General features: G+C 39.3%; 1 protein-coding gene across 1 annotated transcript in view; it reads right to left on the minus strand.

Annotated features, from left to right (window-relative positions):
- The window catches only part of LOC306734890 (regulator of G-protein signaling 6-like), a gene marked incomplete at both ends in the record, with an annotated part of 70,140 nt that extends 54,284 nt beyond the window's left edge, over nucleotides 1-15,856 (minus strand). Inside the window, one exon of the mRNA XM_079216298.1 lies at nucleotides 15,635-15,856. Coding sequence (XP_079072424.1) covers nucleotides 15,635-15,856 — 222 coding nt within the window. The remainder of the gene's footprint in view (nucleotides 1-15,634) is intronic.
- Between the last annotated feature and the right edge of the window lie 1,227 nt (nucleotides 15,857-17,083).

Here is a 17,083-nt window from a genome sequence, read left to right on the forward strand (position 1 = left end):
ACATTGCTCAAATAAACAGGAGCTCAGAGAGAATAACTAATATGCAGTTTCAGGCTAATATTGGCATTATTGACAGCGAGTTTTCTGGTTTTCCAATTCAGGTATCAATCGTTCTGCTCTGTTTAATCATACACACAATTTGTTTAAAGACCTCATACAGGCCAACAGAGAACTCCTTTCAGAGATTGTGGTCTTTTTGCATTGCACAATACAAACTGGATAGTCATCTTTCACGACTTGTATGCTACGACTTCATTCAACATCATCTTTCCTCTTTTGCATTGCTATGATTCCATTGTGCGCATAAGAGTGCTCTGTGCTTCTACGGATTATCATCACAGCACATGTCACACCACATAGTATGAAATAAGAGATGGTCATGCCTGACATGGACGTTGCCGAATCCCCCACGTCTTTCCAGCTGAGTCTTCAGTGGCTGATCGGGCAGCTAAATAATGCAATGTCACTCACAAGTTGCAGTACTTGCTTGTACAACCAGAATCCCTTTGTTGCATACAACATTGGAGTACTAGGCTTTGATTTACTGCTCCGGAAGTGAGGGCTCCCAACATTAAGACGCTCTAAATACTTTATGACTGGTTTACCACAAACCATGCAGCTTCTCTTATAAACCTCCTCTTTCATAATTTATTTTTATCCGAGAGGTCACAGGGACCTCAATTGCTTGTTTGTAACAGGTCAGGTTTGGCCAGTCAAACTTTGCAACCCAATTCCACATCTTCTACATGCACTTGAACTGCCACGAAAGGAATATTACAGTGTAATGTGACTGCAGCAGGCGCCAGCCTCCTGATCTGAAAAGTTAATTGTTGCATTTGGTTAAAAAGTTGTATCCAGCGTTCAGTTGTATTTAGCTCCAGCCACTTGTGTCACTCTTGGTTCCAAAAACAAGATGGCGACGACCAAAAGGTCGAACTCTAGGCTTCAAAAGTGTCGTCCACCAATCAATGAGAGTAGTGACACCGACTACCGGTATGTCCATTTCTTATGTGCAATCTATGGGCTTCACCTCCAGTCACAAATCACACCACACTGCAGTGCTTTGGCTACTTTGTAGGCCTTCCCACTTACATTCATACAGACACGTATTTTGCTGCTGCTGTTGGCAAGAGCCTCCTCAGCTTCAGCTGCTTTGATTCTGCTCTCTTTTTAATGCACCCTGGGGGGGACTTTATTTCTAAACTGATTCATGTGCCATGCTCTTTCCTATTTAAGAGTATATTCTGTTTTTCCTCAGCAGGGAGCACTAGTAAGAGTATACTAATGCCATTACCATTTGATGTGACAAGTTAATTCACATATATATCCCCTTTGACCCTTCACTCAGGCAACAGCTATTTCACAAATTGTCCTTGCACCCGTGTATCAGACGTCTTCATCGGTCAAATTTGAGATGAGGTTTGAGAGTTGTTTTAACCCCAATAACTCCACATGCAGTGAGCTGCTGAGTTTCTCTAGGCTCTGTTCCCAGTGGAGCTGAGCGCAGTCTGGCCTACTTCTCACTTTACTGAGGTATTATTCTCTGCCAACACCGAGACAAAATTGTACAATAAGAGACAAATTCAGTGGAGAGGGCTTTCACGTCAAACATGAAGTGAGAACAAGTCAGAGCAACTCTGTATGCTGAACAATGTTCTTTGTATATAAATAATACTTTGAACCATTCAACTAAACCGTGATTAACATTTTAATAGTTTGGTTTGGTTTATTTGCGGACATCAAATCACACCCAACGACAGAAATATCAAGAGTAAGACTATAAAGATTGATTTAGGCTCAAGATATGATCCAGTCGACGCCAAGGTAAACAATTAAACTATTGATTCATATTGTCATCCATAACATATTTTCTGGTCAAGACGTCCAAAGATGAATTATAAGAAAATAAATAATAATAAAAAAAAAATCTTAAAGATTATAGTCTTCATTTAACACAATCAACACTGAATTTAATCATTAAATGGAGGACTTGTGGTTCAATATTTTGAATCCACTGTATTCTTCCTCATACCTTAACCAGGAGTTTAATCAGCCTAAAACTAACAACTTGGTGACAGAACACAAACCTTCACTTTCCGAAGTCGAAACATTTGCCAATGAACACACACATGTAAACAAATGTGTTTTTTTTCCACTGGTCTATGTTTCAATATATTACGTCAATGTGTAGTTTTAGACCCTACAGATGACAGTAAAATTGTATTCCACTGTATTGAATAATATACTAACATCAATATGAGCAATTTCATTCTGAGTAATTGGCAAAGCAAATTAGCAGTGCTTAAGTAGTTTATTTTTGGCATCATTGGGCAAAACAATCAGCATATTGTAATTGAAGTGGTACCCCGGGGGAGGCAGTTTTCGGAAAAAACTCCCACCACACCTAACCTGTACGAAGATGAGTCATTCACTTCAGACATCTTCCCGGTCGTGATTGTGATCCTGATATTGCAGTTCTATGAGAATTACTGTCTAGTTGTTTTTTGTGCAAACCTGTGGACCTTGTAAAAGCTTCAAAGCTCTCGTGAGCTACAATATTGGCAAAACGTTTCAGAGCCACAGCCTTCTGCTAACCGTAGGCATGAGATACTGCAATCGTGAATGTTTGGTTACAGTTAGCAGAAGGCAAAACCAAAAAAAATGTTCTCACCATCTCTGAAACACTTTTGCTGATATTGTCAGACTCTTTTTGATAAGTCCGTCTTCCTTTTCTTTGCAGTGTAGGAAGTTGTTGCCAGAAATATAATAGCAGGATATTCCACCGTTAAATCAGGCTTTCACCATCTGAAGAGACGTGCACTTGCATTTGTAGAACAGCAAATAGAAACTCCCTTTCTCTGAAATGATCTGTTATTGACCAAAGTTTCCTGTCGCAAACAAGATTGTTTGGAACCTTAAAACCGAGCCAAGAGGAGGTGCAGAAAACTAGTCTACATGTAAGAAATGTACCCTTTTTAACTAACAAATACAAATGTGGTTGAGATGACTGATGACCTTGATCTCCCTCTTGTGCTTTTCTTATTGCAAACAACTCATTTCCTGACAGTCTTTTGTTTTCCTGTCACAAACTGAATGCGGCTACTTGCAGTTTACCTCACAATAACATTCCCTTGAGGGTCTCACAATGAATACATTTCCTTTTGTGCTTCAAAGAAACAGAGTATATTTCCTGCCAAATCCATCCTGATGGTACACAAAGTAAAATACAATGTACATTCAGGATAATAACGGTGTTTGAAATTAATCTCTTTTATGTCGAAGCTTTATGCCAACTATGATGATTTATGAATGTAATAGGACGCTGCATGTGGCCACTCGTGCAAATGGCTACCAATATTAAATCAAGAGTAACTCTGCAGGAATCTGATCTGCTCGATAGGTCAATATTGTTCTCTCGTGATTGTTATTCATGCCACCTTTAGCTTTGATTAACGCATGTGGTGTGCCAGTGTCATGAAAAGTCATGAACCGACTGAAATAAACTGATGAAAGACAGATAAAAAAAAAAGAAAAAAGTCGTGGTTGCTCTAGAAAATGCTTGTTTCTGTCAGTAAATAAACACATCTCTCACAAAACAAAAGCTGGATGGAGCATACAAGTCAGAAAACAAACACTATTCATCAACTGGGATGTTAAAACTGAGGAGAAGAAAGGTGTGCTGAAGACCGATTGGTTCGACATCCATCTGTTACGTGTACGTTTCTGTTCTCTTCCTTGTGTGCGTTTCTTTTCTGTGAGTCCCTCCGAGTTCTCTAATGGACCTGGGCTACGTGGGGAGCGTGCCTAACAAAAGTTCACATTCATTAGTCATAACCTGCTGCATGGCGCTGCAACCTCTGCTATACCTCAGCTCCTGCCAATCCCCGAGCTCCCTTAGACACTTGAGTAAAGCCCTAATACATCTCATCCACTTCACCCAACACAAAATACTGGCCTGGATCCATCCAGCATTAGCTTCACGTTGTGTTCCTCTGCAGCAACACACAGCCTCATGCTGTAGGCGGCATTCTGGGAGCTTTACGTTTTCTCCAAGAATTCATGGCAACACAAAGTGAGTAATAGTCATGTTGATGGTCAACGATTCCCTGCAAACCTAAGTTAACTAGTTTGTTCAAAAACAGGGGGATATTTAAGTTGCTATGACCCCAAAATTAAACAGTGTGTTGACAATAAACCCTGGCCTTCATTCGAGTTGTCTGGAAGCCAAGCACTCAGCCGACATGACTGGCCGAACAGGCACTGCACTACTCAACACAAAGAATGCATAACTAACAAACATTAACTGCAGTATGTGTCATTTTACATGTTTTGTCATTGTCCAATTAGATTTCTACATAACTGTAAACAACAAAGACTGGTCACACTTTCTGACTCAAGACGGATATGGTTAGTTGTCCAGGAGCTATAAAGCAGACTTAAATACGGATGAAACTCCACACACTCCACTGAGATTCCTGCAGCATACACAGATGTGTTGCAAGTCTTGACAGTCAGAATGAGCTACATACTGAGATAAAGCGAGTAGTGGTCTGGCAGATAGCATTAGCTAACTTTTTGGCTGTCCACTGTAATGTTATTCATGATGATCGTTTTAACAACTTTATGTCGTCGAGAAATCCATCTGGATAAAAAGTTGAAGCAGAAAAAAGGAAAATAAGTTTTTATCCCCATTTGGTTGGGATATTTTTTAACAATGCCTCAAAATGAATGTGGAGATGATTTATTAATGTTCAAATGCTGCCTTCATAATTTATTTGAAACGTATTTAATATTTCCGCACCTCTGTAGTCGGGACCATCCCGTCCCAGCTGGAGGATGATAAGAGAGAATTGCTTTGTGCTGCCTCATTATTTTGGCGCTGTCTGCTTGGTGGGCTGCTTCCAGTGATTGAGCAGGTGTCACTGCATCGGGCTGAAGCAGCGCTACAGGACATTAGCACAATAATGGCTGCAGGTGTATTTATTCACTGCTGAGCTCAAACTGTTATCAACATATTCACACCTTTCTGAATATATTCACCTCCACTTTGTAGAATTCTGCTGCTTCTCTTTCTCACGCTCCCCATTTCATAATTGTGTCTGAATGTGGGGAGGATGTGTGTGTTTGTGTGTACATGTTCAAGATAAAATGTTCTTTGTGCGGTTGTAGTCCTTTGATGTGCAGTCCTTTGTAATTTCAGCCAAAATTTGACAAGCAAGAGGAGATTTCACTACGTCTGATTACAACCGAGGAAACGCCAGAGTCATTGTTTCCCTAACAAAACAAATGTTAATCCCCATAACACCATGAATATCTGGGATATTAATTAGGGATAAACTATTTACTCCCGGGACAGGACCACTGTGTGAAAAACAAAAAACGTGGTGCTACAAAACCCAGATAAAAAACAAAACTGCTCGCTCATTGAGTGTTGTTGCCTATGCTAATTATTTTCTATGAGTCACCATCTGCATCATGAATATATATCTCACATACAGGAAATACACACAGATGCACCCCCCCTCTTAATTCCTACAAAACGTTTTTGATTTTTTGTTTGAAACTGTGAATATAGCATTAATATAGAACTCAAGATGACATTTCTCTGTGAAATAGTAAAAAGGGTCAAAATATCTTTGATATAATTTCAAAACACATTGTGCTAAAGGAGTATGACATACTTTGTATTTTCGGAGCAGTACTGAGATCATTCTAACGCAGGACTCACTGGGGAAAAAAAATCTCAATTAAGTCCTGCATCCAGCATTCAACACATCAAGTATCATTAGCATATTGTATGTAATGAATTGTAATCAAAAGTACTCTCGATGCAGAAAGAACTGTGTAGATTGCTTATACTATTGCAACAATGTAAAGGCAATTATTGATGTAGTTTGATGAACTTAATTTATTTTTGGCATTTCTCCAATATCTATATAATATAATATATAATATTATCTTCCATGTCTGCTAATAGATTCTCCTTAATCCTACACGCTGGACCTTAAAGTAAATGTACGTATAGTGTCCACAACTGATTCTCAAGTGAGCCTCTCCCCAGAAATATTTATCAACTTGTAGTGTACTGTCAATCTAGAAAGAAAAAAAGAGAATATTCTCCAATCTGTTGGTAAATCCACTATGTGTGTGTGTGTATGTGTGTGTGTTTTATACGCTTGGAAATTCCCAAACGCACCTACAGATTGGTTGCAGTCACTTTAGATTCATATGAACAGGTCTGAAAATCTGAAGTGTTGACAGAGAAGCATGGCCAGGTGGCTTCACTCTGACACCTGCTGTCTGACACAACCAGAGCATGAAACATATATTGATGCCTCAATAGACGTGTGAAACCAACTGGCTCTTTGCTGTCAGATATGGGTAAACAAGTGAAAGAGCTTACAAGGAACTCTGAAACTGCGTCAGAACAGACTCATTCAAGTGCATCTGGTTGTAAAGTTGCTCATGTTCCCTTTTGTGATATTTGGACATAAACTGACACACAGCAGCTTGTTTTTATCACTAAAACCACTGCTAATCTAATGTCTTATTCTCTAATCCATATATTTAGTCAACGAAGGACCAAGTCCCATCGGTTTAAGTCTGACTTCACAAAGGATTAAACACAACAACATGTTGGCTCTTGGATCTGTTAAAACAGCAAATAGTATTTCATTGTGCCAGAATTACGACATTGAATGAGTGCAGCTGTAAGTGTACACTGAGGAGGATTAGTTTGGATTAGATACAGGAGCTCAGTGGGGACTCAGGATGTCTTTATTTCTGGAGGCCCAGGGAATACTCCCTCCAAAGAAGAACTGCTGACACTTTCACTGCCATCCCCAAATTCTGCAGTAAATACAAAGACCCTCTGTCCATAACATATACATTCATTTTAATGAACTACCAATAATTAAATCTCTGGGGATTAACTATACAAAAATGTGGTGGATTCTAATTGTCTTTGTCTTGAGATTCAAATTAACACAATGTTAAGGTTTTTATGAGCTCAAGAACCACCATGTTCAAATTTCCACAATATTGCTTGCACACTGCTGCCAGGTTTGAGTTTACAACGGTCAACATAACAGACGTTGGAGTCTCACCAGTATGTGAATACACCAGAGGACAAGCAGAAATGAATGTACACAGCATTATTAAAAGAAGCTTTGATTTATTGAATAACTCACCGAATACTTTGTTTTAACTACAGTATCTCGTCTTTAAGCTATATAAAAAGAATTATGATTATTATTAGTATTATTATCTCAATCTCTCTTGAGTTGAATTTCGGGAGGAATTTCTTTTTGGTTCACTAGCAGTGCGCAGCAATCTGTTTTTAAGACACTGATAAAACAAGAGAATGCTACCTGCTCAGCACCAAACAGACGGCAAACGAAGTTAGAGACCATCTGGTGAACACAGTGGAGCATTTAGCAGTTAAAGAGACAGCTAGGTGTTAGTGGAGACAAAATAAAACAGCTAGGAACAAACATCTGAATGAATCCTGATGCTCAAGGAAATGTCTCCCCATCACCTTGATTTGATTAGCCTGCTGCTCTCTACCTGCTCTGTTGTGATGAGCTTTCCTCAGATATCTGCAGGCGGCTGCACCGTGATTAGATTCGCTCAGTCATTCACTAAGTGACAAGCAGCATCCACACACCCACCCACCCACACACACACACACACACACACACACCCACCCACACCCGCTCTTTACCCGCGTGTTTGTTTTGGGGTTTTCGTGAACGTCTTTGTGCGGACTACGCAGTGCTTCATTTCTGGTATGAACACTATTCGAACCAATCACAGGAAGTCTACCTTGTATGAGTATGGAAGCCCATTTCCGATAGTAAAAGAAAAAAATTATGTCATAATTCTGAGATGAAAAGTCAAAATTAAATTATGAGGCTTTTTATCTCATAATTTCCATTTTATTTTTTTGCGAAAATGGGGATTCATAATGAGTCATTTCATCGGTTAAAAATCCACTTGCTTCTCCTGTTTTGGTGACTTGTGAACCTGTGGCCCATTAGCTACTACTGCATTTGAATTGTTTATCAGAACACAAATGAGACAATAATTAGCTAGCTAGCGCACCGTGTGGTACCTCCACCTCACTCCCCGCCACTGAGAGAGCAGTTAGGAGAGCGATGGGCAGCTGAGTCGTCTCCTGCTGGAGTTAGTGACGCGCCATTTAGACCCAGCCCGTTGTTTGATTCATTTTCTGTAGCATGAAAGCATGGTGGAATTGGCAAGCTGGGTAGATGACCAGCAGCCACTTACTGCTTCCTCCACACACCTTCGTCACAGCCCAGGAAAGCATACTGCTATCGCCAGATGAGTGACAACTTTATTCCGCCTAATTTCCGGTATGTTAACTGTAGCATGAAATAATTAGCTTTCTTCCACCTTTCAAAATGTGCAATATTCCCACATAACTCTCCCCTTTTCCCTCTTTTCACAATCCAGGAACAGCACTCAGGACTAGCATACTTATTACTGTTATTTGACTTCTTTTTTAAACTGTATCTAATACCTTTCTTTTACATACTACCACCTTTTGTACATATACCACCGTATGTATAGTGCTTTCATATTCTTTCTCCTTATTATAGTGTGTTTTTATTTCCCAAACTGTTGAATTAAAGAGCCCTGCACAAAAAATTCCAATGTGTCTGGACGGTCTATGCACAAATGGCAAATAAAAGCTAACAATCTCACCGCTAAATTAGTGAAATTGAACAACTTTGATTCATTCCCACACTCTTGTCCCAGCGTAGGTAATTACACCACACACATGAGTTGTACAAGGAGTCAACTGTATGTCCAATGATCAAACAAGCAAAACAATTGTTATGGTAATGCGCACGCACACACACACACACACACACACACACACACACACACACACACACACACACACACACACACACACACACACACACACATACACACACACATCAGTGTTTAGCAGATTTAACTTCCAAGTGTCATTGAATGTTTTCTTGCAAGTGAATTTATGTGTTTTTTTATGCTGCTTCACATCATTTAGACTAAAAATCAACTGCACAGGCATTTGAAAGCAAATGCAAAAATCTCCAGCAGGCAATGAAGCAAGCTACAAGAATGAAAATCTATTCAGCGGTTTCCTGCTAAAAAGGAATAAAGATATTCCTACGTGATCAAATTACCAATCTTGAACCGCAGTATCTGCTTGGATACTGATGTCATCAGAGTTCAGCAGAAAGCCGTGTAGGGGGTTCAGCGAGCGATGATTCATGTTCTTGCTTACCAATGAATATCTTTGCCACGTGAAATTGCTTAATAAATATGCGCCAGATCGCAGTGACTAGACATGACTGGAATGTTATGGTTCGTAAAGGCGATGAGAAGCTCAAAGGCGTAAAATAAGTCATCACCTTGTGCAGTCTGCATTTCATGTCAACACTAAATAACACAATTATTAAATCAAGTCTAAATTGCAACATTAAATCCCACTGAATCATTTGTATTGCTGCACAGAATACTTAAGAAATGTCCTCTATACAATGTATGGTTTCTCATGTACCGTAGTCTGTCCTTTAAATTGTAATTCTTCTTTGCAGGTATGTTTATTTAAACACATCAGAAGCTACTTTTGTTTTAAAAGGGATCCCTTCAAAGTCACTCTCTCGACTTCAAAGGATGAGCAGCTGACAACAATATGCACCTGAAAATGTGCACCGAGCTTCCCTTTTTTTCCTCAGGACTACTTTGAAGGCTTCTTGACATTTTCTCGGGGCATTTGCAACATGAAAACAAAATAAGACGAGGACAGACGCTGCACAGCCAGTGGAATTGAATATCAACAACAACAAATGGATTTATGCTCCGGTTAGGGTTAGTGAGAAAGGAATATTTTTCACAGACTTTACAGTTTGCTAAAAGCTTTTGAAGTTGGTTTATAGACACAAACTCACAACTCAAACCCTGCAGGTCACAATAAATCTAGTCTTCCTCTGAGTAAAATACATATTTTTGTTTTTCAGTCCTATCTCTTGTTTGTTTACATTATATTTTTCAGGACTTTTCACTCCTGCAAGTAAAAATAATGTTTCAAGAATATAAATGGTACTGGAAAACTAGAACTGGTGGATTTTTTTTATTATAAATTGGATTGATCCAATCCACTACTCGTTGTAAACAGAGTACATGTAAGCCATTAGTTGTGGACATAATGGATAAATGATCGTGATCAATATTTTCTCCATTTAGAGATGTGATGTGTCCTACAATATGTGGAGAGAAAAGCACTACATTAACTCACTCATTTCATTTTCATAAGGGTTTTTTAGCATTAGGTTTGAGACTAAAATAATAAGTTACTTAATATTGATCAAATCTCTTATTTTGCAGGTGACCATTTCAAATTATAATATATTTAACTGTTTTGACAAATATAAATCCCTATATTTGCTATAATATTATACAACCTGTGTCAAAGTGTAATTAATCTAAACCATCTGCCAAAAATCTGGAAAAACTACGATTTCCTGAAGCCTTTGTGGCCGTTCAATGCACCTTCTAAATAAAATTGTGTGACGGAACAAACAAAAGCCCATTGATTTGGCTACTCTTCAAAGTTTTACTGATTACGGTGTCAAAAATGTGGGTGGTACTAAAAGAAAGGCCATAGGGTCATTGAGATCAAAGGTTGAGTATAATGTGACGGTTTTAAGTATTGCTGGACATTTTAGCCCGATGGTGAAGGAAGCAGGTGGTGCACTCTCCCAAACCAACGACCGCATCACTAAAGCTACTGTTGTGAGCCGTTTGGGCCTGAGGCTTTGTTCCAGATGGGGACAGTGACAACATGCGACACAGACCTCATCCGACTGATGGTTGGAGTGTGGAATTTGAGACTATCCTCACCAGAACATGAATAATTAAATCAAATCAACTACACTTTCTTTTTTGTGGATACCTCCAAGTTCTCAAACTTGATGGCTGTATTTTAACTCTAACTTCAACACCTGACTGCTGTTGGCTTTAACCAGACACAATATTTCCCAACTCTTTACCATGACTACAACCTTTTAGCTGCCTAAACTTTACCACAGGGGGGGGCAGATCAGATAACAAGTCTTAAAGCAGATGGAGTGTTTCGTTGAAGACAGGAAAATGTATATATGAACACTCAAATTCTGCCTTTCGTGGCAAACTGGTGTACACATATTGTTTATTGTGGCACAAAATGCTAAATACTCTGCTGAGAATGTCACTCGTTTGCCTCCCTGCTGCAAGGGAAGCATCCAACAACTGTCTCACTGTGGTTTCCCAACCTCTGAGCTCTCTTTACGGTCACGTTCCAGCAGCTCAGAGGAATATGGGAACGGGCATCTGTATAAACAGCTTGCTAAGCAAACAGGCAGCAGTTCAACAGCTACTATTGTCAGACTGGTGAGACCAGAGGATAATGAAAAAATATGCAATAGTGCTGTACAAACACACACTCTAACAGCAGCATACACACATACTCTGCATCCTATTTTTCTCACTCCCTTTCTTTAAACGCATACACACACACACACCATTTGTGAGCAGATGCTGGCTGACAGGTTTGAACACATGCTGGTGAAAAGGTGGGTCAACAGCCTCCAATCTTGTCTCCTCACCTTAACATCACTTGTCCGTGTGTGTGTGTGTGTGTGTGTGTGTGTGTGTGTGTGTGTGTGTGTGTGTGTGTGTGTGCTCGCTAGATTCTGAAAATTAAAAATATAAACTGGTGGTAAGAGTGTGATAAACACAAACATGTACTGCATGTATCTCGGCTGTGTAAATGTGCGACTCACTCAGAGGTCCCCATCATCTCAGATAAAGAGAATAGAAGGGAATGGAATAGAAATAGACAGAATAGAATGAGAAAGAATAAAATAAAACAAAAAATAAAGTACCATATAATAGAAAAGAATAGATTAAGAAAAAAAATTGTAGAATAGAATAAGATAGAATAGGAAAACAGATGTGAATACTATGGAATAAGACAAAATGAAATAGAATGATAGAGAATATTGGAAATAGAACAACAGAGTAGAATAACACATCATATAATGGACTAGACTAACTTAGAATGGACAGATATAGCCATTAAAAAGAATAAATGGAAGAAGAAGAGGAGGTGGAAGAAAGGGTAAAGTTGTACATCATCTTTCTAGCAGATGATTGTCCCTCCATGGGCCAGAGGCATCACTTGTCATCCTAATTACTCTTCAAGCAAAGACTATCAGCTCTCATGTTCCGCCTTAATTTATCCCTCCAACCACTAAAACTGATCCTGCGTCAGCTGAAAGTTGAGCTTGATATTCAGCGTCCCAACGGTTTGTAAACTGTATCTGGGACACAATTTGCATTTTTCCTCATCCCCCTCTTAGCTGTGGATCATTGATGACTCGTCCAGAAAGACTAATGGAAATACATTCCAGGACATACATATTTCATTAGAAAGAAACCTTTCTTGCAATAGTAAATGTTGTGAATCAGTAACTCAGCTGACGACAAAGTATTGTTTTAATGCAGAGGCCGAGTCTTTAATTATTTCATGGGAAATGCAAGTAACACCAAGTTATAGAATCACCATGGTCTGTTTAAAGGCTCCATTATATGTGTCTAGTCATTCGTTTGTGCTGTACTCTGAATTCAACTGTAATTTGAAAGATGGCCAACATTAGCTCACAGTAAACAACAATGACATTGAACAGTGCTAAACATTTTTTATTTTTCCAGTCAAAGATGAATCACACTGATTAAACTTTTTGATGTGACATTTTCAAAGCTTGCCTCCGACTGACAAAAGACTGCTCCATTTTTTTGTGGACAAATTGCCATACCGGAAAATGCTAAACTTCTCAAATATAAGAGATTCAGACTTGTCCATTGCTGCCTGTCACACAATGCATTGGCTAGATTATATAAAATTGCATTTGCTCTTTACCCATGTTTTCTTTTTACACTCCTTTTGCTCTCTAACCCCCCCCCTCTCTCTCCACCCTGCATCAGGAACTCATTTATCACAACCGACAGTGGTTGCTGTCTTGCAATTCCAGATTTTCATAGCCTACTATACTACCACTAGCCTAGAGACACAACCTGTATGTATACATACATACATACATACATACATACAGTTGATATTATTGTTACAAAGTTCTCTTTTAAATTAAATATATTTACATTTTCCATCTTTTTGTTTCCATTTTATTGTGGTGAATGCAGATATGCTGAAACAGGATTAAAACATACTCAGGTGGGTACTTTTTAATGACATCCGTTGACGCCAAAATAAAATAATTCACTGTCAAAAACGATGGTCGGTGAATGTCAGACACACAGTCGTAATGCGGAAATCAATACACCCAAGCTGCCTAACTCCACGATCCTAACATTAAACACTAAATTGAACATTCCAAAACATCCCAACTTTCCTTAAAATATCCTCAGATCAAAAAATAAAAATGGCTTTCACAAGGATAGGCAGACAAAAAGTACACACACTCACAAACAATCTCACGTTTGGAGAACCTATCTTCCATCCTGTGGTTTTGCAATACTGCATTTGCTTTTACAAAAATACCACAAGTGTATTTCTCCCCAGTTACTCTCCATCAGGGATTTGGATTAAACTTTCTCCAGACACCAGTTTTAAGCTCTCAACTGTCACTCTCAGCTAACACTCAAGCACTCAGGCGACAGACAAAGGCTCAGAGTCCAACTGAAGCTACGAGTTCAAGGTGAAACACATCGACATGGCAACTTTTTTATGTTTTAGTTTGTATTGCTGAAGCACAAACCCCACAGGGAGGCTCTACCTGAGGCTGCTCCGTCTTTATGATGCCGACTCGCAGTGCTGTGGATGTTGTCACTGTGTTTAACAGTGGGCTCGTGAAATATTCACTTTGACACATAAAATGTTCTATACAATGGGAAATAAAAGGGCTCGGTTGTATGGCTAATGTATTATTTTCACGATAATACCTTGTTTCATACCTCGATTACGATAAAGCATGTTTTCCAGTAATTAAATAAATACATGCATACTTGACAATGAAGTAACCACATGGTTTTGTACACTTTTGTGTTGATTAAATACTTGACAAATGAAAAGTATTTTTTCATTTAATTAAGAACTTAAATGTAAAAACTTGAGTTAGTATGTCCTTGTTATCATCAATTTAGACGACGTAATTGTGTATCATGATATCCCGATGTATGATTTCGTATACAATGAAAAACTTTATTGATTCCCACAGGAGAAACGGTATATTCGCTTTACCCTGGCACCCTTTCCCTTTACACAACGAGGCTAGAGGTCAGGGTCAGACACAAACATAGGAACAGAATACCAGGTCTTATACTTCTGTGTAGCATTTTTAAACACTAATTTATCATTGCCAAATTAACGTGAAAAGATGCCACAGATCTGGTGCGGACGTGATGGGTGTAGATTTTTACTTCTTGTAGTTATTAAGCCAGAGATTTTCTGTGCCTGAGTCCAGAGCCGGCTCAGGTAGAGGCTTATGAACCGCTGCTGTTGTTCATTATCTCAGTTATTTCAACTCAGTTTGCTCCAGAACAACAACAATGAGGCTTCACTTCTTGTTTTGTGCTCTAAATCCAGCAGATCTGACCCGACAGCTCCAAATGGAAAATGCAGTGAAGGAACCTGGCAGTGCCAAAGCCAAACACAACATAAGTCTTAAGAACACAAAAACCTCTCTAAATGTGTTATGTGCATGTTTTTTTGGTCATTAAAAAAGGACAGTACGTAGGATTTAGTGGTATCTAGCGATGAGGTTGCAGCTTGCAACCAACTGAATACCCCTCCCGAGTGCCAAACTTTGGTAACTCTGATCATAGAACGACGGCACAACATGGCAAACTCCGCAAAGAGGACACGCTCCATATGTAGATATGAAGGGCTCATTCTAAAACAATGTCTAGTTTGAGGTATTTATACACATTGTAAACTACACACTGGGTCTTTCACTTTGAAATGTACTAAATCAGCAATCTCAGTTTGTATTCATTGTTCTAGTTTAAATTTCATGTTTATCTGCAAATCTGCAGCAACATGAAACAACTGACTCAGAGTGAGAATAGACTTATCCCATTTAATATTGATTAGTTCATATATACTGTAGTATGCCGTATTAGTTGTTCCTGTTTTTAAAGTTTGTTGAATACAGTCTTATAGAAGTCCACTGTGAAATTTCAGAGCATCCTGGTGCAAGGGCGCCATGGATAAAAGCATGTTGGAAAACGCTGCCTCGTCTGCATAACAGCTCTTTGAAGCTGAAATGTGCTCGAGGGGATTCAAAGTCTCTCCCTTGATCCTGTAGCACCAACAATAACAAGTTTACCTTTTCAAAAGTAAAACCTTGGACTCAAATTTCTCATCATTATAGCTACCAAAAATGTGTTCCCTGTATTTGGTTAAAAAGTAAAGTAAGTGTCACTGAGGCCAAACATATTCCAGACTCAAACTGTGAACTCTCAGCAGCACCACGAAATCGCAAACTTCACCAATTTCATCAATAAGAAGGAAATACTTCAAAAAGAACAAGAAGAAACCGTGTTGGGATTTTGCTCTTACCTTTCTGTAGACGATCATGTTGGGGGAGTCATCTTCTGGGTCCACGATGCTCATGGACCTCATGGAGCGTAGAGGTCGGGTCAGGGATCTGTGGACACTCTCCTTCGGTTCCTCAGACCCTTCATCAGTCTCGGTCGCCTCCACAGTGCTCTGCTGCTCCTCTTCCTCTTCCTCCGGCAGCGGCTGCTGCTGCTGCTGCTGCTGCTGCTGTGCCTCAGCCATCACTACAGTCTTCCTTTCAGTCTTCTTCTCCTGCGTCGAGTTATCCTCTCTTCTTAATCTGTGTCAGTCTCTCTATTCCTCCTCCTTTTTGTCTTTCAGGCTCACTCTTCAGTGTCTAGAAGCTGCTGCAGAGAGAGTGAGAGAAAGAGAGAGAGAGAGAGATGAATTACAACTCACTACTGGTCTGGCCCCTCAAGTCTTTTTTTCCCCTGTCTTCTGTCAGCAGGCACAGGATGGATAATACGAGGGCATCATGTATTCTCCTAGTTTTCTGTGTTATCTCTTCTCTGATATTCCTCTGTCACATGAGATTGAAGTTACAGGAGGATAGAAGACATCATGTGGAATTTATGCACTGTTTTGTCCCTGCGGCTTCTTCCTTCATCCTAATAATCTATGAGAGGAACATTACATGCTTCTTTGCCATCATAGATAGTGACTAAATAACTGCCTTTCAACTCAACTTTTACAATAAACTTATACTTAAAGGATAAATAATACAATAGAAAAGGGGAAATCTCAGATACATGGATCCTACACAAAGTGTAGAAGAAAAACTGTAGATATACACCTCTATCTCACTTCATTATAACTTTCCAGAATAACCATTAACAGAAACACCAGTACAACAAGATATGGCCCCCCACACACACACACACACACACACACACACACACACTAACTCAGGCCTATCGGTTCTTTTCTAATGGACTGAAAGCTGTCAAAATATTGACACCTGAGGACAGATGAGCTGAGACAAAATGAGAAAAAGAAGAAAAACAACAGCAGTGGAGAGAAAATATAAAAAGGGACAAATGCAGGAAGAAGAGAGGAGAATAAAACAGAGAACACAGGAGTTGGTGACAGAAAAAGATGAGGTTCCAAACTGTTTCTCCTTCTGACTCTGGACCGTACATCTCCATATCCCTCTCCTTGTCCCAGCTTGTTACATCCCAAATATAACTGGGACCAGTTCTCTCTCTCTTTAGCCCATCATAAAACGGCCTTTCACTTCCTCATCAGAGCACATTCATCTCCAGCCAGCTGGTTTCCCTACTGGCTTTATATAACCCCATTAATGTGCAAAATAAGCTCGTAATTTGCCAAATTTCATTACTTGATTAAAACCAAATGGACAAGCACCCAAAAAGCAAGTCTTACTTTAATGCTGTCAACTTTCTTTGTGCAAACAAATGGGTAACAAGAACAAGTATTCCAGTTTTCAGG

Source organism: Taurulus bubalis (assembly GCF_910589615.1).
Source record: "Taurulus bubalis genome assembly, chromosome: 3".
Taxonomy (NCBI): domain Eukaryota; kingdom Metazoa; phylum Chordata; class Actinopteri; order Perciformes; family Cottidae; genus Taurulus; species Taurulus bubalis.